General features: G+C 36.3%; 1 protein-coding gene across 2 annotated transcripts; it reads left to right on the forward strand.

Moving 5' to 3' along the window:
* The first annotated feature begins 221 nt into the window (after window positions 1-221).
* On the forward strand, window positions 222-27,235 carry PPP1CB (protein phosphatase 1 catalytic subunit beta). 2 transcript variants are annotated; one of them, XM_007431854.4, is made up of 8 exons: window positions 222-550; window positions 11,360-11,491; window positions 14,188-14,418; window positions 14,635-14,739; window positions 20,389-20,460; window positions 21,066-21,217; window positions 21,731-21,865; window positions 24,216-27,235. In XM_007431854.4, exons 1-8 carry the CDS (start codon window positions 499-501, stop codon window positions 24,318-24,320), a joined length of 984 nt encoding a protein of 327 aa, XP_007431916.1. In that variant the 5' UTR covers window positions 222-498; the 3' UTR covers window positions 24,321-27,235. The 2 variants fall into 2 exon arrangements, with proteins under 2 accessions (XP_007431916.1, XP_088001806.1); XM_088145680.1 differs by lacking the exon at window positions 222-550 and adding an exon at window positions 740-1,059.

The following is a 27,235-nucleotide window of genomic DNA, read 5'->3' on the forward strand; positions in this document are numbered from 1 at the left end:
AGGACACTAGAGCTGGGGGCTAAACAGGTAAAGGGCGGTCCGGAGCGAACCGCGTCCATGTGCGGCGGCCTTAAGCCTATTGCGCTTGCGCAGGCTCTCCTGGAGGGAGGTGGCCTAGAAGCCGTTCCGGCCTTTCGTAGCCGAACCCGATACTCCCGCGCAGTTGTTGACAAGAGGCGCGCACTTGTGGAAAGAAAGCAAGGCGCCTGCGCGGAGAGGCCTAAAGCAGGCAGGAGAGTGGGGAGGAGGAGGAGGAGTGGCGGTCTCGCTTTCGTCGCCTTCTCACTCCCCCTCCCTCCTCCCTGCTTAGCGGCGTTGGGGAAGCAGAAAGTAGGACGGGGGACCCCGCTGGGCTGGGCGCTTTCGGGGGCTGAGCTCGGGAGGGCTGGAGCCGCGGCCGGGAGGGAGGGATCTGCGAGGGAGTTGTTGCTTTCGCCGCCGCCTCCTCGGTGAAGCGTCTTCTGTGTTTCCGCCCGGGACGAGTCCATTGGTTACAAAATGGCGGACGGGGAGCTGAATGTGGACAGTCTTATCACCAGGCTGCTGGAAGGTGAGCGCTGGCGGGTGGGCGGATCTGACTCCCTGACTGAGAGACGAGGGGGCATTTCTGAAGCGCGAGGAGCGACGGTCTTCCCTTTCCCCTCGGGTGGAAGCGAGACGGGGAGCTTGGCGAAGGGCACTGAAGGTGGGGGGGGTGCCGTATGCGCGTACGCGAACACATGTCCTCTGCCTTCGGGGGAGCGTGGTCTGATGGCCTCGTTCGCCTTGTGAATGAAGCCCCCTCCCCAGCCCGCGCGCTCCGATGGAAGCCTCGCTAAACGTTCCGCCTCTTTGCTCGAACCCGGATGGAACGGCAGCTGTTCCTTACATCGGGGGCCCTTTGTCGCCCACCCGCCGCCTCTCCCGAAGCGAGGCTGGGTCTGCAGAGCTTCCCCGGCAGGCGAAGTTCCCCACGTCCCCAGCAGGCTTTCTGGGTAGCGTTCCTTCGCGCTCTTCGCCGCCGCCACTACTACCTCTCGTCCTTTTACTACAGCGACGAGTCAGCTAGACCAGCGTACTGTAGGTAGAAGTAGGAGCCGCTCGGTTTTCCCCCCCCCCCTGCCGCCGGCTTCTACCCCACCACACCCCGTTAGCTGCTGCCGACCTTTAGCAATATGTAGGCCGTTGTAGAGGGTAGCCACCCTGTAGTATAATAGACTTCTTTGCACTAATGCCTAAAGAATGGGTTGTTTTATCAAGCATCTGGTAGGTGAAATGGATCCCAGTGTATGAAAGCTGTAGTGCCATATCTACGTAAATACGCTACAACAGTATTACCACTCTGGAGTACACTATTGATAACATTATTAATCAGACTTTCTCTGTTGGTGGTGTGTAGCCACCACCTTAATGTGTTACTTCAGCTTAGTATTCAAGAGTTTTATTATATTGAGAATGTGTTAACTTTTTTCCACTTTGCAGCTGCTGAGATACATTTAGAAATATCTGTGACTCGCGATGCATGCATATATCTGGTTGTATTTTCCTGGAATTTCCCTTATTTTATAGGAATTCACCTAAAAAAAATCTTCTTTTTACTTAGATGCTTTTAGATTGGATAAAATACTTAAAGGACTGTATAACATGGGAGAGAGAATACAACAGTTCATTTGAATTTCAACCAAAACATGGTCATTTGCACAGTAAAACTATAATTTCAGTTTCAGTAGAAAAAAGTTTACAATATTCACTTTATTATAAATAATGCATGATATAGTATAAACTTTAGCATAACTTAAAGTGTAGCATATCTGTAGAATGTGGGTGTACTTATAGTTAGTCATTGTTGTCTCTCAGCTGGTAGTGATGATCAGCCTGTCAGAAAAGGCTTCCATGCATGAGTCTGCTGTAATAGAAGCTTTTAACAGCCTGCTTTGCAGATGCAAATTTCTAGGTTCTGTGAGAGAACTGTTTGATATTAAGGAGGAGCCAATATAATTGGCACCACCTATATTTTGTTGTTCTAAATAGTGTTGCTTAGAAGCCTAACTCAGCTGTTCTGGGGTTGCAGATAGGGACAAGATGCCATCTACTGAGGATAGGCATCACATAGCACATGATTTAGACATGAGAAGGCTAAGGGAAGCATAAAAACAGAATCAAGCCATGTCAGCTTACCAAATCCCTCAGCTATGAGAAGAGAAAGTGACTATGTTATCAGGCATACAGCAGTCTGAAGCAAATTAAGGATTTTGGATAGATGCAACAGAATTTATCCTTGGGATACATATTTTTTGGATGAAAATTAATATGTTCATACTGAAAATAAAAGGTCCAGTTGTGAGTTGTTACTGCTAACTGAAGATACTTAACAGCAAGACATTTCAGCTAACAAAAGATGATGTTATTCCAGTGGTTTTGATAAGGAATTTGTTTTTATCTTTTCAGAACAGTGAATATACTTATTTTCTATATTTTACTACTTTTCACATTCATGGCTGATATATCCTATTGGAAGGTACAGTCTGAGAAATTAGGAACATTTCCTTCAATGATCTCCTTTATGTAAGGAAGGCTGATGACACTCTGGTTTTCTTTGTAATAACATTATTAAATTTTTAAACAAGTAAGATAAAAACTAACAAGTTACTAATATTTAAGATAAAGGAAAAAAAGAACAAAGCCAAAAGTGCAGAAAGGAAAGAAAGAAATATAAGGAAATTACTTCCCTTTTTATTTATTTTTTACAACAGCTACAGATATAACTGATGGCACTCTGATGTTTGTTAATGGTATTGCATTAAGATGAATTATATAAATAAAAATATCAGCAGGAAAATAACTTCAGTATCTTCTTGGTTTACAGTTTTGATTGTTCTATTTTGGAAGAGCAGAAAAAGGCAATCAAAATGTTTGAGAGACTGAAGCACCACTTGTTTGAGGGTAACTGAAGAGTGGAGTAATATAATGGCAAAAAAAGGCATATAGGGATAGGGAGGAGCATTATAAGCATATACATGATATGAAGAAACTTGGGAAATTCTGTCATAATTTTAAACTCAGAATGCTATAGGAAAAAACTACTTCACAGTGTTAAATTTTGAAGTTCATTGTCACAATATATGTGACTAATTTAAATGGTCTTAAAAGAGTTAAATTCCTAGAGGATAGTTCTTTAATAGCTATTAACATGATTGCTATATGTAATTTTTCTTTTCACAGGCTGTATTCTTGGCCGTCACAGGAAGACAAAGCTATTACTGGCTTGTGGTCTTCCCGAAGCCATTTAATTGATAACCATAAAACACAGGATGCCAAGCTAGAGAGATTTCTGGTTTGATTCAGCAGGGCTATTCTTAAATGTATGCCAGATGTAAAATATGCACAGTTCTATATCAGCTTTGCTTTGTTCAGGGTTTTAGCCATCCTGAAACATTAACTATGGAATGTAATCATGTTCAGAGAAAATAGGGGGGAAAAAAAAGACTTCCCAGCTTCCATTGTGCTATATAGGGCTAAATAGCTCAGGGATGTTTTGCAATTTTATCTGAGTCAGAACTTTTTAGTGTTTAGATTTTGGTTAGTTTGGTTCTTGAGAAGGAAAAGAAGAGGATGGTACCTTTTTTGATGTTGGTCTTGCTGGCTCTGTATTTTGCACAGAAAGCAAAATATCAATTTTGCTTTCAAGTTTAATATCAGTGGTTATGCTACATTGGCATTTTTTAAAAGTTGGTCTTTTTACTTTCAGAAATTTGTTTCAAGGGCTTGATATCAGCAAATAATTAACACTACTACGGTTCAAATTAGCTGTGTTTTATTCTGACATCTGAAATAAATATGTTATATATAGGTTATTCCATAATGACTACTGGAATTTGTCATTTTATTGAAGGCATTATTGCCACCTTGTTAAGATCTAAAATTCTATTCCTAACAAGTTTGTACAACATATTGAGCCATTTTAAGAATTAGGTATCAACAAGGGCAGTTCATTGATGCTTCTGGCAAGCATTGAGTTACTGTAGGACTTGAAATGCAACATATTAAGTCTAGTTTTTTAGCTTTCGTTCATGACTTCTTCATTATTCTCACTATTAAGAGGAAATGGACCATGCTAGACATAATATGACTGTTTTGTACAAATCCAGTGATTATCTGAAACACCCTAAGATGTAGGTTTGCAAATTTAATCTGAAATCTGTTTTCAGCAACATTTGCATGTTTTTTTCCTGCTACTGTGTGACAAATTAGCTTTGAAAGTTTGTATTGTGTTAATGTATATTTTTTCAAGGATGTACTTCATAAATCATGTCTTCTACACCTTGTAATATTGTAAATGTTTAAATGCTGTGTAAAAAGCAGAAATCTGCTTTTATGAATGAATTTTGATAATGGCAGAACTTCCAAAATCAAAACAAGTGCTGGATTCTAGCCTAGAATATTTAGGGACATTTTTGCTATGACTTCATTTTGCATAATTTAATTGATTCAGCATTCAGCATAAAAAAAAAAATCCTTCCCACTTTGTACTAGGGAGAGAATAGGCATTATAGGTAATCTCCTCTGAGTGCTTTGGGCTTCATCTTCCATTATCCTCACCCGGCATGGCCAGTTGGGAAGGGACTATAAGAATGGTACTTTGGAACATCTGGAAGTCATTAGACATCCTGTCTTAAAGTGACCATGCTTGTGAAAAAGGAGGTTGCTAGTTCAGATTTCCTTTCCCTGTAAATTATCTTGATAGTGCTTAACAAGTAACTGTTCTCTTTTGTCTTTTCTGAAATACTGGATTAATAATAAATTAACTGATGCTTGTGAAGGTGAACATATGCAGTACCCAGAATCTTTTTTTAAAAAGCTAATAGGTGTTTTTTTTAAATATGCCCAGGAATCAGTATTTTTGCATGTGACTATTCCTGTCCTATGGGTCTGGCCCTGTTATGCTGGTGCAAGGCTAGGGTGCTTTTTGCTGTGCATTGTATTTTCTTTCAGAAGTGTGCTCACATGGAAAAGAGTGAGATGTCTTTCAGAATATCTGAGGAAGGGTTTGTGTTTCTTTGTATTCTTGCTACAAAGAATTATGTATATGTGGCACTTACCTTAGGTATTGGAAATATTCTGAAGCTTTGCATAGCTACTTTTGAACAAGTATGTAGGACTGGAATAAAGTATTGAATAGCATGCACGTTTTTCACATTTTAAAGTCAGTTTTGCTCAAATTTAAGACAAGGGCAGCATATCTTTAAAACATCCACCCATACAGAGCCAGCCTGAACAAAACAATTTGCCTCCTGTATGAGCTCCATAAAGGTAGCATTATTAGAACACCGTAAAAAATGTCTTATCTCATTTGGCTGCTAATTGTCTTTGGGTTGGATTGGAACCCAGTTCTTGAAGATGGTAAAGACAAGCTTTTCATTAGCCCTTCTCCATGCAGACTTACAGAATTATTCCATGGAAATTCTGGGGAGTAGGTTATGTTCGAAGTTGTTATGATTTGTATTTCAATGAAGCAAAACTCTATTAACTAATTCATTTAGTAAGCTTTCTGTGGTATAGTGAAGACATGCCTTTCTTGAGCATTTCAGGGAGGTTCTGCTCGGTGTGTATTGTTGGTTTTCTGCTAAATGGTTTCTGTTTTTGTTAGGTTGCTAGTTAAAACTGCCATTTGTTTCTGTATTCTTGAGAAAGTTATAGTCTAAGTAGTAGATACCCAAGTAGAGTCCATTTCAATATCAAGTATGGGCCATATTTAATTATTGTATATGTAGGTTGTGAATAAGCAGTTATTTTTAAGAATGTTAGTTGAAAATCAACATGGGATGTATGGGATGGGGGACAGTATACTGGACAACAATACATGCAAAACGAATCTGGTGGAGTACAAACTGAATATGAGCTGTATGATCATGATGCAGCTGCAAAAAATGAACAAAAACAAATGTAACTCTAAGCCACATTCACTAAAGTATAGTGTCAAAATCAAGAGAAGTAGTTGTTCCTTTCTCTTCAGTGTTGGTCAGATCACACCTAGAATATTGCATCCAGTTCTGGCTGCTGCATTTTAGGAAGGGCATTAACACAGTGGTATGTTCAGAGGAGATAAACCAAGATGATGAGAGGCTTTAAGTAAAAACTAACAAAGAATAATAGGAAGCGCATTGGGTATTTTTAGCCTGGAGAGGAGAAGACTGAGAAAACATGATAGAAGAGGGGGTGGACTTGGTGAGTGTGATTTCAGAAAACAGACAAGAAACAGTAGGTTTGAATTGCAAGGAAGGAGATTTTGAGTGAATGTCAGGAAAAAATTCTAATGGAAAACCTGTTGAGCAATGGTGGTGGTGGTTTCTCTTTCATTGGAAGTATTTAAATAAAGGCTGGATGGCCATTTGTCAGGAAGCCATAGTAATGACTTCTTGCACTGGGCATAGGGCTGGATTTGATGATTTCCAGGGTGTCTTTCAACTCTTAACATCCTATGGAACTACAAAAATTACAATATATATTATGTTTCAATGTTTGCAGTATTTCAGCCAAAATTAGTAGGAGACAACCTATTGCTTTCAAGATGTTTTGGACATTTCTCATCAGCATTAAATACAATTTATAATTTTAAAAAAGTTATCTAAAGAAGACTCAATTTTAATGATTAAAATTTCTGTTCAAAAGATTCTGTTTAATCATCCTTTCAGTAAAAGAATATACATTGTTGGATGTTATTTTCAGTAATGCATGTTCTACTTCTCAATGTTAGGCAAACCACTTCCGAAAAACAATTGCTTTGAAAACTGCAAGGACTCGTCCAAGCAGTCACTGCAGGGTCAGCAATGACTGAGCGCAGACAAAAAAAAAAAAAATTCAGATTAATTTTTGTCAGGCAATATTTCAAATAATGTTAAAGCAGATACATTGTTGTAAAATTATTAGGAGAGGAGTTAACTCTAGTTAATCATGGATGTTTGGGGGATATTTTTATCATGCTAGGAGAAGCACCATCACCAAGCAAAATTTTAAATCATACTAAAACTTTTAAGAAATTATCTTCAATGAACAGCAAAAACAATAATGATGTATTTCATCTCAAAAGCCAAACTTCTCACCCCAAGGTTTTCCCTCTCCTCCCCTCCCCTCCCCTCCCCTCACAATGTTTTTTAACCCTATTGACAGCTAGAATCCAGTTTGTGGAATTATACATCAGAACTTGCCTTGAAGTTTGTTATTATGGAAATCTTTTGTTTCCCTGAAATTTAATTTTTTAAGCTTCTAATATAAATGCTATCCTTTTTAACCCCGCATTGTCGTTTTTTTATTTATTTATTTATTTATTTATTTATTTATTTATTTATTCCCTTTGCTCCTACTTCAGAATATATTAACTTTGGAGATATTTCAGGTTTTTATTTTAGGACTAGTGACAGAATGTTGTTTATAAAACAGATCTTTGGCTTATTTTCATTTTTGTTCTATAGCTGGTAGCTCAGATTCAAAGATTAGTCTTTGTGCTGTATGTAAAAGAAGAGAATTAACCCTTATATTAATCTGCCATTATGAATGGCAATAAAAAGTAGCCTCATCAGTACAGCTGTTTAGGGAAAGGGCTAAGATACAGTTTAACAACAAGAACTATATTGTGAGACTTCTATAGTAGTGCATTAAAAAGTGACAGCTTTTGCTGAAGTACTTTCTCATAAATAGATTGGAAGGGGTTGTATGAGTTGGTGATACCAAGTAATGATAGTTCACAGAAATAAAACGGATACTTGAGTATAAGTTTTGTTTATTTTGACTATTGTATAAATAAGATGATTTTTCTATTGACTACTGCAAAATTTATTTTGATGAAGGTCAAGGCTGCAGTCCTATAAAACTAACATGAGAGTAAGTCCTGTTAAACTCAGTCAGGTTGATTTCTGATAGCCATATGATGCCTTTATAAATAATTTCACAAGGGTTCGTTTTAGCCTACCTGCATTTTAAGACCCTTAAAGCTTGATGTTTATTTTTCTAACATTTTGTATGAGTACAATTATTTCTGTATACTCCTCTTAATCCAATTGGATTCCAGAGTACTGTAGAAATATTTTAAAGATTTTTTTTCCAGGAGGTTGAACAATGATGTTGAAGCCTTTCTTGTTTTTGCTTTTGTTTTTTTTGTAATTAGATTTTAAACTTCAAAGCAGGTGGCTTATGTTTGAGGGATAACTCCCATTTACTTTCGTGGTAAGATACAGTATAGAGCTAGCATGGTATGTTTGACTAGGATCAGGCAGATCCAGATTCAGATCCACCCTTAACCATGAAACTAAACTGATAATTTTGGGCCAGTCACTTTCTCCTAGCCCTATTAAGCCTATTTCACGGAGTTGCTGTTGAAAATGAATAAAGCATAAACTAAATGAGACCCCGTGTAAGCTGCCTTAAGCTCTGGGAGGGAAGTCAGGGTAGAAATCTAAGATATATAAAAATAAGTATGGAATGGTTTGTTTAATTCTGGGGTTATTTAGCCAACTGAAGCATTATCAGTCACATAGGTATCCAAATGTTCTTTGTTGGCTATTAGTTATTAAAGAATACCGTGGCAGATTCTGCTTCTCTAGTTTTCTATGGAAAACATTCAATATCTAAAAATACATTCTTGAGATACTTTCCCAGCTAATAAAAATATTATGGTGCATTTTGTAAAGAAGGTATTTACTGATTATATCCAACATGCTAATACAAGTAAACTGAATATTCCAATGCAAAATTTTCTGAAAATTTTGCACTGCTACAGTAGTAACATTTCATCTGACAATGTCTGTTTCAGAGAGAAGTGTGGAGTCCCTTAATTCTGCTATCATATTTGACTTCCTAGGCATTTAGTTCCTAACTTTTGTTTGTTGATGATTTATCAAGGTCAAATTTCATATGTGACAATCTGCAAAAACATTTCATTACTGTTTAATATATCTGTGGCCACCAGAAGATGGGCGGGGGGATCTCTCTTATAACCATGTACTGTTCTTGTAAAAGGGAATAGCTAGTGAAAGAGAATGCTTGGTCATAGTGTTTCGAATGTTCTTAAGGTATGCTTTTTAACTCTAAAATCAGTTATTGCATTAGTGGCAATGAAACATACATCTTCTGTACATAATTTATTTCTTTTAAAAATATGTATGTTCACAGGTTTGAATTGGTGTTAAAATATAAAATATGCAATTTCCCCTCAATTTTTTTTTTAAGAGCTAGAAAATCAAGCTTGCTTAATTTAATGTGTCTTTGATCTTTCACAAACTGGAAAATAATTTTTCTTCTATCTTCTAAAATATTTCTTCCTTTGGAATAAAATTTGGTGGCAGTACATTTTGTGATTAAACTTTTCATTCTTACAAGATGTTAATCTTCTCTTGGCAACTTGGAATGGAAACAAATTACCCAGGGATATAAGAACTAATAAGTACATTTATTGTAGAAAAGCTAAAGATGCTATTTTGAAAGAATTCGAGTGATTGCTATGTATAAATGCAAGTCCTGTTTATAGTGAAATCAATGTTCTTGTGTCTGTTTCTCCTATCCACACTGTGTAACAGTTTAGAAGCCGGGGGTAGGGGCAGGAGGGATGGTTTCCACCTGTCTCTTGTTTTTCCTTTTGTTTTGATAGTGGACTGATCTGGTATTAGGCTGTTTGCTTATGACATCTGAGAACTGGCTTTCAAAAAATGAAATGAGTGAAGAGAACAAAAGCAAATCACTTTTAGATTAGCTCAAACTCCCACAGGGCAATAGCTATATTTGAAATTTTTGATATACCTTGGATGCTCTCATAAGTGCCTGCTCTGAGGCATTCTGGGTTTCAAAACAAAACAAAACAAAACAAAACTAAAAGCAATTTTCCAGGTTGCAAATTGGCACGGTTAAAAGAAAAATAAATTGTGTAAGTATTTAATGTGAAGCAGAGAAGGGTATGAGTTCCAGAATAGAAAACACTCTGGATCCTATTCCATCAGCCATTTTGCATAAGACTTATTGTGTTCAGAGACTGGGTAGTAGCAGAAATGGGGTTTCAGATATATGTCATTTTAATCTAGAATATATTAGCTATTTAGTTTAGATTTTTATTTGTATAGTAGAGCCATTGTATCAACATTGATATGGTTTGTCATTAATACTAGCATTTATTTCGCATGCAGTTTGCTGCTTTAGGTAGACCATTCTCCTAGGAAAACTACTGGTGTTCGTATTTTTTCCCATGGCTTGCAATTAATACACTAATTTTATGGGATTTGCTTTGATTCCTCTTCCCCTTTTTCCATACCAGAAGAAGTAGGGAGAGGAGGGAACTCCTTCTGTTTGGTTTTCTGTGGTCTAATTAAAACAAAAAACAAAAGGTAGCTTTGGTCAGAAAAAACTGAAGTGGATTTATTTGGGAGCAGGAGGGGAGGATTTAGTCTTTTTAAAATCCCTTTTGCATTAAAGTAAGGTCAATATTTAATTATAAGAAAGAAAGTTGCATTGCATTCAGGTTTATGGGTCACAATGACATCTCCACTGTTAGGTCTACCTAATTGTGTGAGAGGCTGGCTCCCCACTGTTTGATGAAAAGGAAAAGGCACATGCTTAGGAGAATAATAGTTGATTTTGAAGCCAGGACATAAAAAAATAAACAGAAATTATTGTTTAATAAAATTAAAAACAACATTTTGGGGGGGAATCTTGGTTTAAAAATAGTGTGATGATTTCTACAGGATTATGTTTCCTCGAGTCCAGTAAATCAGTGTTTTACCACAATGGCTTGGGGTGCTGGAACTAGATTAACATCTGTGGGTCATAGGGATTGTATCTGATTCACAAAATGGGATTTTTTTCAAGTTTCAGTTGTGAAATCTGAAACTATGTCAAGTATTCCTTTCCCCATTTTTATTTGTGGGAAGCCTCTTAATTTTATTATGAAAGCATGACAAATGTCAAAGCCTTAAAGAGATAAGAAGCTTTTCTTTCAGAAATTGAACAAACCTTTTTGGGTACCTCCCTGTAACTCTAAGGAGAAAATTATGCATTTTGGCAGCTTTCTGGGTACTAACTCTGTTAGCATTCCCCCCAAACACCTTGATCAAGTGGAAGTATCGCTATTTATAGCAATACAGAAGAAGAATTAACACAGTGACTGCAGTAGTCGCAGACCCAAAGAATCTTGATTAAGATAAATTAAAGAAACTTTAAGGGATGGTATGGTTTCTGAACAAGCTTAAAAAACTCATTTATTATCCATACATTCATATATCTGTGGAAGAGGAGGGAACGTGGGAGCCAATACTACCTTATTAAGCAGGGGGTATTGATTTATTTTTCCTTGATATTATAAGAGATTCAGAATTTTAACCTTCAGTTATTTGACTTGCAGTGCGAGGATGTCGCCCTGGAAAGATCGTGCAGATGACAGAAGCTGAAGTTCGGGGTTTGTGTATAAAATCACGAGAAATTTTTCTTAGTCAGCCCATTCTCTTGGAGCTAGAGGCACCACTGAAGATCTGTGGTATGTGCCAATTTCTTTTATTATACTTTTAAAAGAAGTCTAAATTGGATAACAGAATGTTCCAGTGTTGTTGATGGGTTTAGGTTAGGTAAATAATAAAGCACAGCAAAACATTTCAATTTGAAAAGATGATTGGCTAAGTAGACTTAATTTTAAAATGAAATACAGCCACTGGAATAGGAATTAAAAGGTAAACTAAGAACTAAAATGTATAGCAATCTGTGCAGTTATTTTGAATCTGGGATTTTCTGAATACCCTCCTCCCCTAAAGAAGCTCTTTGTCTTTTGCTCTAAATACTGAGAATGACAGACAGTATTGAGAGTTTGAATGTGTGGCAGAATGTCATTGTCATAGCTTTCAGAATAACCTTCATTTTTGTAAATTAATATGTGGTAGAGAGAAATCTGTTACTTACATTCATCTTTTCAAGTAGTCAGAATGAACCTGATGTAGAGTGACATAGTACAAGTATTACAAAATGCTTAAGGTTAAGTTACATTTAAAATGTATTGGGTTTGCAGGGCTTTTATTTTTGCTAGGTGTGCCCAAATGTTGATGCCACAAAAAAAACATTTGGTATCTTAGTGGTATTATGTAATATTAATTTTAAAAAATCTATTATTTATTTACTGTATAAAAAAAGGTACAATTTAGAAAATAAAACTTGGAAAAAGGTCCCTTAAATGTAATCAGAACTTTAAGTCCCTATTCCTTTTTTTAAAAAACAAAACTACTTAAGATAAAAGTTAAGACTTATGTGCAGCATAATAAAAACAAATAAATAGCAGACATATTAACATGAGAGAGCCAGTTTGGTGTAGTGGTTAAGACACCAGGCTAGAAACGAGGAGACTGTGAGTTCTAGTCCCACCTTAGGTACATAGCCAGCTGGGTGACCTTGGATCGATCACTCTCTCTCAGCCCTAGGAACAAAGCAATGGCTAACCACTTCTGAAAAAACCTTGCTAAGAAAACTGCAGGGACTTGTCCAGGCAGTCACCAGAAGTCAACAGTAACTCAAAGGCACAAATAAAATAAAAAGGAAGGATGAAGTTTATATTTTTGGTAGAGTGAGGTTGTAATGCCCATATAATGGTATCATAATGGTTGCTGGTGAGGAAGGTTGAAGCCCCCAGCAGCCAGTCGTTAACAACTCAATAGAAGAAAAAACCCTGCCTAATCCCCAGGAAGATGCACACATATTCTAACACCAAAACAAGCAGCCACTCGTTAACCCAACCCCCACACACCCCCAACCCCCACACACACCCCCAATCCCCCCCCCTTCAGATCTCTATAAATACCCACAAAAGGGTCACATCATCCTGGGCACAGAGAGAACTGCTCCTGTCTGTGCTCCTGCTCTCTGAAGATGCCGGTCACAGATGCTGGCGAAACGTTAGGAAACAAAACTTCCGGAACACGGCCACACAGCCCGGAAGACTCACATCAGCCATTGAAGGATTGATCCAATTTAGCTGAAATCCTACTGAGAAGAATTTGCTTTCATTTTCAGGTAGCTCTGTCCAAACTAAATTATGATTAATTTTAGATGGGTTATCTTAATGTGAACCATAATTTGAAGCTGATGTGCTTTGATACATCATAGTTCAACACACTGTCCAAGTTCTGACATAGTAATAAATTGTAATTGAGTAAAAAAATAAAAGCAAATATTTTCAAGGTGCACACACACACACACACACACACACACACACAAATGGCCAGCTGTGTACAAGAAGAAAATAAAATATCAAAGTTAGTAGTATTTCCTTATGATGTAAGTATGAATGATTATAACAAGTCCAATGCCAAGTGAAACCTGAAAGTATCTTTGCAGAATGGCTGTCTACAATAGGAATATGAAGAATGTGGTATGAATGTGAATGTGATATGAATGAATTTGAAGCATCAAATTCAAAGCAGATTATTGTTCACTCATGTCCTTAAATAGATTCTGTTTATAATTTACTTGTGTGATAATATCACAGTTTTGATTACTTAGATTTGGTTATGTGCTGGTATTGCTAAGGACAAATTGGCATATTTCTTATATTATTCACATGGTTAATCTTAACTGATTAGCAATTACAAACAATTGAACATTTAATACTCCTATGAATGCTTGTGAAAAAGTACTGGAAAGGAAAGGAAGATGCCCTATTTTATTAATAATGATTTATTTATAATAATTAAATGTGTATGCTGCCCAACTCTCAAGTCTCTGGGTGGCTCAGGATAATCAAAGAAATTACAATAAAACCAATAAAACATAACAAATGATAGAAGATGGCAAGTTCAATGCAGTGAGGGGTCTCACTCCCTTGCTGAAGGTCTGGGTGAAAACAGCAGTAAAGTGGGGCCATCCATATCTTCGGGGAAACCTCATTCCATAGGGCAGACACTGCTACAAAGAATTTTGAATCAGTTAACACACAGTAGTTTCATTGGAACACATTATAGTGCTGTGATAGAAAAAAGAATGTGCACTTTAATGAGAAAAACAGTTTAGAAATTTGCAAGATGAAAATTGAGATAGGCAAAATCTTTGGTCACTTTTAGAGCTTATTAATTATTGGAAAATTTGAGAAGCAAGATTCTGCAAGAATGTTTTTTTATTTCCAGTTGTTTGGATAACTGTAATCTGATATAAGATTCAAGATACCTGTAATACAAATTTTCTTAATTGTTTTAGGTGATATTCATGGCCAGTATACAGATTTACTTCGATTATTTGAATATGGGGGATTTCCACCAGAAGCTAACTATCTTTTTCTGGGAGATTATGTGGACAGAGGCAAACAATCCTTGGAAACTATCTGCTTGTTACTTGCATATAAAATCAAATATCCTGAGAATTTTTTTCTTCTGAGAGGAAACCATGAGTGCGCTAGTATAAATCGCATCTATGGATTCTATGATGAATGTAAGTAAAACTTTCTGTAAATGATTCCAGTTTATATCTCTTTTTTTTTTTAAATGACTGCAATATTTTGAAATGCTTGATATAACATTTATGGCTCTTCAAGCTTGTGAAGCATCCTCTTACAACATTTTAGTGAAGTAGTTGAGGAATTCATGTGATCTGTGTAGCTTTTTGAACAGTCATGCTACAGTGTAAATATTCTTCCAATTTTATTAGGTAAACGACGATTTAATATCAAACTCTGGAAGACATTTACAGACTGCTTTAATTGCCTGCCTATTGCAGCAATAGTAGATGAGAAGATTTTCTGCTGCCATGGAGGTAAGGAAAAAACCATTTTCATGTTGACAAAATTACTTCTTTGTGGAAAACTTAATAAAAAAATACTAAAAATGTTTGATTTCTTCTCAAACAAAATGTGAACTACATGATCCACCTGTCTCCTAGAATATCAACATTTTCCAGGAACCTGTCCAAGAAAATGTGATAAATCAGAAGTTCAGCTCCCTCAGGAGGGAACATAAAGCTTGCAAACAGGGCATGGGATTTTAATTCATTTTCCCAGTCCTGAAGAAAGACAGAGGTTATAAATTTGAAGAAACCAAATAGGTATGTTGATCTGTAGGCATTACACTCTTAATTTTTGCTGCATCATTTACCATTTGTTCTTTTCTAATCCTTCAAGTCACTTTGCAAATATTGTAGCTAGGACTTGTGAAGCAAAAGAGTAGGCATCTTGGCTTTGTTTAAGAGGCCGCCAAAGTGTATATGTCAGATGAGACAAGAAGTCCTAGGGCAGAATAATTTTTGGTGTGAACTAGAATTGAAATTACCTAATCCCATCTCAATAACTATAGTATTTCGATGATATTGCCAGTTTTGCTGACTGCTTCTGTACTTCAAGAAGGAGGAGCATTTGCTAGGCCAGATCAAGTCTTGTGGGCTTAGAGAACATCTTTGTTCAACCATGACTCCTTGAAGAATACAAAGCAATCATATACAGTGCCTAAAAACTTTCTGAAAGGGAAGGTAGACTTCAGCAGGGAGACTATGAATATCCAGAAGGAACCGACCAAGAAGTCCATCCACATTTCTCCTGGGATGGTAAGCACATTTCTTTGAGCCATTCACAGTAGAAGCCTGAATTTAGGAAGCCACTTGGATCAGTTAGAAGGAAATGAACCTGAAAGAATATGTCATAACCTAATACTTTGAATTAAAATGAGCAGGTTCCAAATAAGCTCACCCTTAAAAATAGCTTGATCAGTATTCCAGCTTCTGATACAGAACTTGCTTGATGTGAATTTGTCTCAGTGTGGGTGCCCATTAGATGGGCTTTAACTACTAGTTTTCTTAACAATGGCCCTATTGGCTAGGAAATTGTAGGAGATGAAGTTCACATCTCTGGAGTGCACCTATGTTGGGAAAGTCTGTTCTAAATCCATGCAAACACATGACTTTGCCTCATCACCAGGTACCTAGTAGTTACAAGAATGGATGAAGGAAAAATGAAAAGTATCATGATGAATTGTACATCAGTTGAAAATATATTGCCTAGCAGATTTATTGGTAGTATTTATTTGCTAACTATATATAAGGCCATCTTTTTATAAATTATTGTCTGGGAAGTTCATAATAATAACACACAACTAATATGTAATATTGTATAAAATAACAATTTCATAAAAGGGGCAATCTTTAAAAAAAATCACCAGAAAGTATTGATATGATTGGAACATTTCACACAACATAAACTGATTTAAAAACAAAATCACAGATTTTCAAAGTTCTTGTGAGAGTTTTTAAAAAATGAATCTTTCCCTGGGATTTAAGAATGACCATTAAAACGCAGTTGCAAGGAATGCATTTGTTTAACAATGCTTTTGGCAGTGACACCCAAGGTAGGTTGTCTGAAGAGGATCAGACTCAATACATATTGGAAAAAATGTTCTTAGTGTCTACATTAAGCTCCGAAATTAACAGCCCCAGTGAGCATTCTTGCCATTCTGCAAGACCAACTGGAAATCTATAGACTGTTTTTTCAAAGGGCATGATAATGATCCAGACGGAGGGTTAGTAGAACATCTATCATTATAATGAGGCTACATCCAGCCTATAAAGTTCTCTTTGGCTTCTGGTGACAAACAGTGATCAATTGGCACTTGAAATAGCTGTTTTGTTTCCATTTTTACCCATAGGACAGTCATACCAGCTTACAGTAACAAGACAAATGGGGAAGTGTGATCATAATAATGCCAGCACAGTTGGTTAGATTTCCTTTTATGAAGTGTTAGTGGGGCAATTTAAATGACTAGTCCTGGGTTAAGTGGCACAATGGCATGCACTTTGTTTAGTATTTGTTCTACTCACCTACATTTTCCTGTCTGAATAAAAGAGTTTGCGCATGTACTCAGGAAGAGAAAAACTATCTTTAAGATGCCGTGGAGTTCTTTTGTTTTATGCTAGGGACTGATTTTGGAATAAGTATATAGAAGACAATATTTGTCAGTAAAATGAGAATACCAGATTAGTTCCTATAAAGTTGTGAACAGCGTTATATAGTCATAAAGCTTCACTAGTCAAATCTTGAAAGAATTTATACCAAAGGATCAAATTAAGAATTATGGTTCCTATACAGAGACTGAACGATTTCTGATGGACTTTTCTTCCGTGATTTATTCCATAAAGGTTCAGTATTAGCCCACCAATGTCATCTGACTCCTAGAAAATGCAGTAGTGATATGCAGATTTGTAATGTGAGCCTATGCACACATTAAGAATTTTTGAGCTGTCTCATTCCCTCATTGATAAGGGAAGCTTATTGAAAAAAGGAAACACTTTTTGCTGCTAATCATACACTGTGATGTAATGTATGTGATTAAGAAATTTTATTCTGAAGGGTTGGTGTACAGATTTAAGAGCCATGCTGCATCAGTTCAAAGGATATGTACTTGAGCATTGTGTGTTCATTGTAGGCAACCAGAGGCCAGTGGGAAGTTCATAAGCAGCACATGAGCACACTTGTACTCTTCTGTTCATGTTCTCCAGCAGCTGGTATTGAGAGGTATTCTGCCTCTGATACTGGAGGCGCTATAGCCATCATGATTAGAAATCCCTGATAGCCTTGTGTTCCATGAATTATTTTGGTAGCTATGTTTCATTTTTTCCTAATGGTCTCCAATGTGGAATTCATCTTTTTCATAGCAGTTTCATACTGTGTTTACCTTTAATTGAGTACAGTAACCCACTGCAATCCCAAATTCTGCTTTGTAGATCCTTGACAGATCTGACTATATCAACATATGAAAAGTTGGGTCTCTCTTACTTTTACACTTTCTTACATTAGATTGTATTTTAAATATTAATGTCCATTACTTGACTCCCATTTAGAGAGACCCTTTTGAAGCTCTTTACACTTTGTTTTAGTCTATATGTCACTTTGGAATAAACATAAGAGTAAAATATAGCCATCTATTAGCAGAACAAGTCATGTTGATGGAACAGTAAATATTACCTGCTTCCATGCACTGTTCCAAATGGTTGAGGGACCGTTTAGAATAGATTTGAACATGTAAGTTGGAAAAGTCATAGTGGGTGAGTAGAGGTTTGTTCTCAAGGCTGGTGATTTTTACCAAAATATTATGGTGAGAATTATGTTTAAAATAAATAATGCAACATGCATAGACTATGGCTTAAAACAGTAAATGAGAGCTAGTTAGTCTAGAATTGTTGATTGAGGATTTTTTCATCTCTCTTTAAAGAATACTGATGCATTTTCAGTGATGTTTTCTCAGTATCAGTTTTATACTTTGCCTGATGTATAGCATTTATTTACATAGGCACAGAATTGTATTCAGCAGTCTTATTTCATGAGTGGAATGGAGACAGATCAAATTCTCCATCTTGTGCATCCTTCATATTTGTGCTAGATAATTAAGGAATTCCCTAGAACTAGGTCTCTGAATAATTGTTTTGCACAAAAGGAAGTCTATTAGCATAGCATTAGATTTAGCTTTGCATACAAACTGGCCTATAATACAGTTTACTTGTGGTCTTTTTGCTTGTTTCCAGTCAATTGTGAAACAGATTAATTATTGTATTCCAAGCCTTTTTGATTTGTCATAATAAGACACTAGTAGCTGCAACAACTATACATCTTCTTGGTGTTGCTTTTATAAATCTTAGTTTGGATTGACAGGCTTGATTTCTAAGAATGCAGTCCTTTTTAAGCTTCTTCAGAAACAACACTTATTGAGTTTGATTTGTGTGTATATGTGAATTTGCATTTATATTTGCACCCTTAATTCCTGGTGCAAATTCTTTCTATATCTTAACATGTACAATGAATATTTTAGCTGCTAATTTCCTATTCTAATAAATTGTGTGGTTCTTTATAATAAACAAGATCTATCTACATAGTCTTTTACTTGGGTCCATAAGTGCTAGGTTTTTTTTAAAGGTTTTTCTTTACAGTCTTGTGCTACATAGGTTATGCCTTTTGATAATTAGGAAAGGGTGTTTGATTTCCAGAACACTATTAAGTGTGATTTAGAAATAGTGATGTTTTTTAAAAGCAGAAGTCAAAAGATCCATTACCGCATTTCCCTCCATAAGTGTATTTGTAGGAATGTTAGATTCCTATAGTGTTCTAACTTTTTCTTTGTTTACTCTTGTTTTTAATCACTTTGACTATATGAAATTGCAAGTTTTAAGGAGATCTGTGCATATTCTGGATAACAAAATATTTTAGGATTGCAGACATTTTTCTAGGGACCGTATTAGAACTCTAACCAAGTGGATTCATTTGAATCATTCTATGGAGTAAACTACCTTAAGTCTAGGAATTTAATTCAAAATAAATGCTTAGATTATCTGTGCTCAGCATTTTTTCCCACCATGAAAATAATAACTATATGGAGACGACTATATATGGTTATTATTGAAGTATAACATAAATGTTCAGTGTCTTGCAAGTGTACAAATCTGCTGATTCATGTGATGTTCGTGGGATGTGTCTCGCATACCAAAGTATCAGAAAAGCTTGCAACAAAATATAAGTCTCCATATCTTCTGTATATTCTAACCCTACTCTTACTTTCTGTTTGTTCTTCCTCCCCCATTTCTTCTCTCTGTTCCCTTGAATTACTTGTTCTGTACTGTTTTAAAACAACACTTCAGCAGCAGCACACTAGAACTAAAACCATTAGGGAAGTGTTGCCTCAGAGGCAACCTTTTGTTGAATACTTACTAGTGAAGCTTCAGTGATAGCAGTCACTCTGTCTAGTCAAGCAATCCCTTGCAGCAATACTAGTCCTTTCTGAGGCAGCCTCAGATCCAGAATGCCACATGCTGCTTACCCCTGTTTCCCTCAGGATCACCCCACAAAATGTAAGCAGATAGTAGCAGGAAATGACCCTGCTGCCATACTGTGGCCCAGACAAGAAAATTCAAGATAGCATTCCAGTCCCATTGCTCAGAACACTTAAGACAGCACAGTTCAAAAAGGCTGTGGTTGTTAAAAGTGCTTGCCAAAAAACAGTTCTTAAAATGCCTGCTTTTCAGTTTTGAGCATGAAATACTTGAACCATATGTTCTGAGCTTAAAAATGTTGAATGGTTTTGTATATGTTTATAAAAAAACAAATTCAGACTGCTAAGTGTGTATGTTCCCACTCCTATGCCTGAATGCTGAACTATAACTCTTCAGCCAAGAATTTTGTTTTATATTTATCTGTAAACTATTGGAAATGGGCCAGTCAAGAATTCCTTTCCTGTTACTCAAACATATTAAAAGTGATGGTAGTACTGTATTTAAAAGTATAACATCAGTATAAGTAACACAAGTATTGAAGTGACTACAAAAATCCAATAAATAAGACTGATTAACTAGATTGTGCTACATTGAAAACTATAGGAAGCAAATGCTGTTGAGCAATAAGTTCACAAACTTAAAATCTCTTGTTGCTGACAGGATTGTCACCAGATCTGCAATCTATGGAACAGATCCGAAGAATTATGAGACCCACAGATGTTCCTGACACAGGTGAGACTTTCTTAAGGATTATGAATATGCTTCTGCGGCTGCCATTTTAGTAGCATATTCTCAGACTACTTAATAACCTGGTCCTGAAACTCTAATATTTATAAATTAATATACACTAACTAAAGGGTTGGGGGGGGCGGGTTAGAAAATTTGTTATTAAACAAGTTAATTATAGAAAATGCACTTTAGAAGTTTCCTAGTTCTTAATACTGTGGCTTTAATCCAGACAATGGGAATTTTGTCCCACTGGATTCAGAGATAACTAATTGTGACTTAGTCCAACCCTATGTATTAAATTGTTTTTTAGATTTTAAAGAAGTGTGGGGTAGGCTATTTGTATATGGAACCCAGTCAAACATTATAGTTTATCAGTTTCGGCTCTCAGGATTGTTTGTGTATTAACTAGCTTCTTATTAAATCATTCTATTTTTTAGAACTTGACTTGAAACCAGTAGATTGTAAACTAGTGCTTCATGATTGTAGCCTTGGAAAATGTATAAAATTAAGAATATATGTTTATGCTATATAAATAAATTTAAATATAATAATAACAACAATAATATCATTTGTAAGCTTAATGAATGTATGCTTTCCTCCTTTTTAAGGCTTGCTATGTGATCTGTTGTGGTCTGATCCTGACAAGGATGTGCAAGGCTGGGGTGAAAATGACCGTGGCGTTTCCTTTACTTTTGGAGCTGATGTGGTCAGCAAATTCTTGAACAGACACGATTTGGATTTGATTTGTCGAGCTCATCAGGTATGAAAACATTACTAGTTAAATTTGGATTTGATTTTTTTATTCTCAGAGAATTATACTTTGGCAAGCTTTTTAATTTTTTGCATACAGTGTATTCTGGCATGTAGATGAGCCAATGTAAATTGGATTGCAGATAACTATCCACTTCTATTAATGAATGCAAATACCCTATTGAACCCAAATTGTTCCTGTGGAATTACTGCACAGAACTATAGTTATTGTCACACTGTATGCTCATGTACTCTGGATTTTGAATCTTTGATTTTAAAATGTGTTATAAAAATTTTTGGAGAGCTTTTGTATAGGTTGTCTGGCTTATTAATTTTCTCATATACTTATATATTCTTCATTTTCTCTTATTTTCATTAGTTTGCGATCTAAAATTTTAAAAAATCTAATTTTATATATGTTTTCAGCTATTAGACAAAATATTTACTCCATAACTTGCTATCTAAAATTACAGACATATTTACAATTGTATTGATCTTGGCTTTTTGTTCTTCTCACTAACAGGTGGTTGAAGATGGCTATGAATTCTTTGCTAAACGACAGTTAGTTACTCTATTTTCTGCTCCTAATTACTGTGGAGAATTTGACAATGCTGGTGGCATGATGAGTGTGGATGAAACTTTAATGTGTTCTTTTCAGGTATGATAAACTAATTTTTTTAAGTATCTCAGTGTTTATGTCTTAAGATAATTAGCCATAGGTCATAAATTTACAAGCATTAGTATGTGCCTAAAACTAAACTAGAAAAAAATTAATTGGCATTACTTAAGATGATATTTAATTGAATCTTGATTGAAAATTAGAATGTTGGATTGTAAGTGCTGTGATCTCTGTTGGAAAGCACTTAGTGTCAATGGAGTCTCTTGTGAATGTATGTAAAATAATAGCCCAGTTTGTGCAAAAAAAAAGCTATGTGGGGTTTGGTGTTACAGATAGTCCTCACTTAACGACTATTCATTTAACAATGGTTCAAAGTTATGGCGGCCTTGGAAAAAGTGCTTTATGGCTTGTACTCGCACTTATGACCATTGCAAACATCGCACCATCCCCTGTGGTTGGGATTTGTGACCTTTTCTACAATGGTCGCTAAGTGAATCACTGCAGTCATTAAGCAAATCACTGCAGTTAAGTGAATTCCAGCAAAAACCATCCATTGGGGAAGGTGGATGTACTGAATGTCCACATAATTCGATTAACAACCACTGTGATTCAATTAATGACTGTTGTACAAATGCTTGTAAAATCGGGTCTGGTTATGTGGTGACTCGCTTAACGACTGCCCCTCTTAACAACCAGTTTTCTGGGCCCTGTTGTGCTCGTTAAGTGAGGACTACCTGTATGTGCAAAGATTGTCATTTACAAAACTCCGAGCTCCCATCTTTCTGCTATCTTCCATTTGGCCAAGAGGAAGAATAAAGTAAAATTTATTTGCTTATTTCTGATACCACAGCAATCAAGAATTTCACTGATTTTTTAATTTCACTTTAGCAATATCATAGGTATTTGTAAGCCCTGCTGTTGCAAAATGTTTTGCAGAGCTCTACAATTTCATTGTATACAGCCCATATATAAGAGCTGAAATATGCTACTTCCAAGTCAGTCATAGGGTACTGGAGCACAGTCCAAATCACCCTGTTTTGTTCCAAGCTCCAAATAAATCTCCAGAACACTTGGTGTTTTTTCTAGAGTCCAAAAAACTCACTACCTGGAAATAATTTGTTTTGTTTTGTTTAGCAAATTGGAAATTTTCTTAAACAGCAGTTCCCAATTCATGGGTAATGGTAACTCCAAAATCCTTTTAAGCAAAACTAAATTCTTGTTTGGTATCTCCTTAATCGTGTACGTAATGAATAAGAAAATAAGAATGTGTAACTGGAGTTTTGTATCATCTCAGTTGTGCTTGTGAATGTAACATAGCCCATTTCCTTGTTCCTCTGAAATACTTTTGACTAATCAGTCTACAGGAAGTCCTCGCTTAATGACCATTTGTTCAGTGACTGTTAGAAGTTACAACAGCACTGAATGAATAATACTTAATGCCCAGTCCTTGAAGTTATGGCTGTTGCAGTGCCCCCATGGTCACATGATGAAAATTCGGGTGCTTGGCAGCCCGCCTGCATTTACAACTACAAGTTATACTTCATCTCCCCCCACCCACATATCTTCCCCCCATCTCTGCTCTTTTGGCCACCCTGCACTCCCCTGCCACCTTGCTGCCCTCTCAGCAGCCGCCCCGAGCCCAGCTGCACTCGGGCCAGACAGCGGCAGCTGCTTACACACCCTCCTACCCCTGGCAGCAGCTGCCCCTGGCCCAGCTGCACTTGTGCCAGGCCACAGCAGCCACATACTTATCTGCTGGCCTGCTTGTGAGTCACCTGGGACTCGCGACTTCCTGCCGGTTTCCTCATTGGTTCTGCATGTTGGAAGCCTGCAGGAAGTTGAAAGGATGTCCCAGCTTAATGACCTGCGATTTTTGCTTAACAACGTCAACAGGGGCTGCCAGAATTGCTGTTGCTAAGTGATACGGTCATGTAACATTGTGCTTTATGATTGCAACACTTAGTGACAGAAACTCCGGTCTCAGTTACAGTAGACTGATAACATGGTGTTCCTGGGCCCCACTGTCTGCAAAATGACCTTCACATACTAGAACAGATAATTGTTGCAGGTCAAATCTGGTAGCCGTAATGTACCAAGGTTTGTGGATGTGCAAGGTGAGAGAAAAAGCCTGAGACTGTATAATCTCTGTTAACACCATAGAGATTCAAAAGAGTGGGTTTATATTTGGGTCATCTGTCCTCCTTTTTGCCATGTATTTATGATCTTGGGCTAGTGATTTGTTTTCTATTCTTTCCAGTTTTCCTAAGTGGAGGTTGGTGTAGCTAGCCTCAGCCATGGCAGCCATTTTATGGTGACATAAAATGCTTTTTTAGCATGCAAAATATTTCCCCAGCTCAAAAAGACTGAACTACTCTTTTTCCTCTTTAAGATTCTGAAACCTTCTGAAAAGAAAGCAAAGTACCAGTATGGTGGACTGAACTCTGGACGTCCAGTCACTCCACCTCGCACAGCTAATCCGCCGAAGAAGAGGTGAAGAAAGGAACACAGTAGAAAATCATCAAATCTGTAAAGGACAAAACTCCATATATACAGTATATAATAAGTGTGCACTGTAAAACCATCCAGCCATTTGACAACCTTTATGATGTCACATCTTTAACTTAAAGAGACGGGTAAAGGATCTTTAATATTTTCTAGTTGACAGATGTGCAACACTGTATTGTAATAAGTATACACCAAGTTCCAGTAATCAACATAAAGTAAATCAGATCTAAACAAATTATTTTGGTTGCCTATTCATGTCAGTTTTAAAGTTGACCAACATCCCAATTTAAGCTTAATGTAATAGTTAAATCAGATGAGAGCATGATGTTTCATTTGTGTAATGTGGTCTTACTGTTGCTTGATTGCTTTTATTTCTATTTTGTAGCTAGAATGATGGCAAGGTATCTTAGTAATGTTCCCTGGCTAAAAATGAACTGTGGAAGGGATTTGGGGAGCCAGCTGTTGCTGTTCTTCCTCTTCCCAGTAATCTTGCTGACTAAGTGTTTGCCCCTCTAATAGGAGTCTGGTGATTAAGGACAAGCCAAACTCAAGCTAGTTCCTACAATAATGTTCCTTCTCCAAAGAGACTAGAAGTCAGTGTTTTTCATGAGACAAAGCTTGTTGCTTTTTATCTTAGATTGCCACTTCGTGCACTGCACCATTTTAAACTAACATTATACTCACAATGGCACTTCATTCAACTAAAATAGGGCAAAAGTGGTATTACTTATTAGTTGGTCATGTAATATCTTGCATAGATTTTATTAGCATGAAACATTTTTCAGCATGCTTAGCTTCCTGATAATGCCATACCTGCATTAAAGTGCATTTTGCATTTCTCAGTAGACATGAAGATCCCTCTTTGACAGGCCTTGAAATGCTAGCCCTCTTCCCTTTTCTTCCCTGCCCACACTCCAGGAGGGTTTATTTAAATGGATATTGATAAATAAGCAGTAGGGTAACTCTGGCTAATGGTGGTTGAACTGTCTAATATGTCTACATGATTGTAAGGCTTATGTCACAAACAAATATATCTTCTGGATTTTCTTGATCAAAATTCATGTTCATGTAGAGATTTCTGCTTTGTAGTGTACGTATAGTAGCAATAATTTCTGTACATGATCAAGAGTTGATGCAGTATTTCTTTTCCTGCTTTCCTTTTTTAAGGATTCATATTGATAAGTGTAAAGACATGTGTAAAGTTTGTAAGAGAATAAAAATTGAAAGGCAAAGATTTCATTGAATAGGATTACAAATTTTTATTGAACACTGACAAATTTGTAAGATTTAAGAGGGAAGGTTCCAGTTTATACCATTCTGTGTGCAACAATAAATGTAAAACTTTAATCTTGCCTTTGCAAATGTTACACTGAGGATTCAAAACTTGCATTTTATAAATAGCACGTATTATGCAAGTGATTTCTGGCTAAGTGAACAGTTCTTTAAGCGTCTTTTCTAATTCCATTTTGTTTTAAACACATATTAAATGTAGTTTTTTTCATTTAGTAAAGTTGTTTAATTGATTTGAAGTCTGACTGGTTATTCCAATCTTTTTTTTTTTTTTAATACATTAGCCCTTAATGGCATGCATTAGTTGCCATGTGGGTGAAAGGTTGATACTGATACTAATATAAACATTTGATAAGAGTATTTAAAAACACAGTAGTGTTTTTTTCCTGTTTTAAAATCATAGAATTCCTTCAGTTATAAGAATGGTGTAGTGCCAAGTAGCTGAACAAATGTCACTTCCATAATAATGATTAATTTGCAGTTGTGGTTTTCCAGTGCAGTGATAAAAAGTTCTCATCTGACTGCAGAAAGGTGAACTTTTTGAATCATTAACTATATGAGAAAATCATGGTGATAGCCACATTAGGAATTGAGAAGATGGAAGCAAATATTTGCATAGCCAGCCTTTTTATGTAAAACAAATTATCCTTTTTTTACAGGTGCGTTCTTGTCTGAGAATAACGTGTGGAGGTCCAAATATGTTTTATGTCAATAATGTGTACAGCTGAGTTTAACATTCTTTTGGAAAAAAATGCTATTACATCACTGCCCATTTAAGCATGCAAAACCTTATTGAAATACAGTAACATTTTACTTATCAGTATGCTGTAATTGATATCTCTCTTGTCATTTCTTAATATCTGGTAACATAGTGCAATTCTAATATCTGTGAAACAAATGAATAATATAATGGCTAAAACTACCACTTACTATCTTTCTCTTGTAAACAACATCTGGAAGAATAATTTATTGCAAGCGTTTAAGGACTGATCATGATCCATCCTTAGAACTGGTCCATGAATACAAAATCTCCATTGATATATGAGCTCTGGTGGTAGGTTCAGTTTAAAGGTCAATAATATGTCATTTGCAGTTTCTTTTGAATATTTTGGCCATGGGTATATATCCTTTCTGTATAACCAGAATGGAAGCTGTAATGTATTAAGCATGATTTTAAATATTACTTTATTGTCTGTCTTCCCACCCCTTTTTATTCACTACTTGCACAAAAGGAACACAGTCCCTTTTTCTGCATTCTTTCCATAAGGCTGGTATCACTTTTTAGTAGCATTTTTCCACACTTTTATTTCTAAGTAACTTCTACTTACTGTGTGGAGCTTTCATTCCTGCCATTGTTCCATCAAACTGTCATATAAGCAATTTGCTTAAAGACAATCTTGTGCAATGTGGATGGACTGCTAGATTCCTATATGAAGTAGTTCACAGGATAGTTTTTGAATAAGCTGTATAGATGATTTTTTTCCACATGTGTGAATGGACATTAATTGTTTAAAACCCATATTGTGGATGCAGAATATCATATCCAAGCTGGTTGTGTCCTGCCAACCTGGAAGAATATTGAGTTTTAGGAATAAATACAACTAAACCTCTTGA

This window comes from Python bivittatus, unplaced genomic scaffold, assembly GCF_059951505.1.
Source record: "Python bivittatus isolate LINGU-HERP-01145 unplaced genomic scaffold, Pbiv_v1 ctg000020_np1212, whole genome shotgun sequence".
In the NCBI taxonomy this organism is placed as follows: Eukaryota; Metazoa; Chordata; class Lepidosauria; order Squamata; family Pythonidae; genus Python; species Python bivittatus.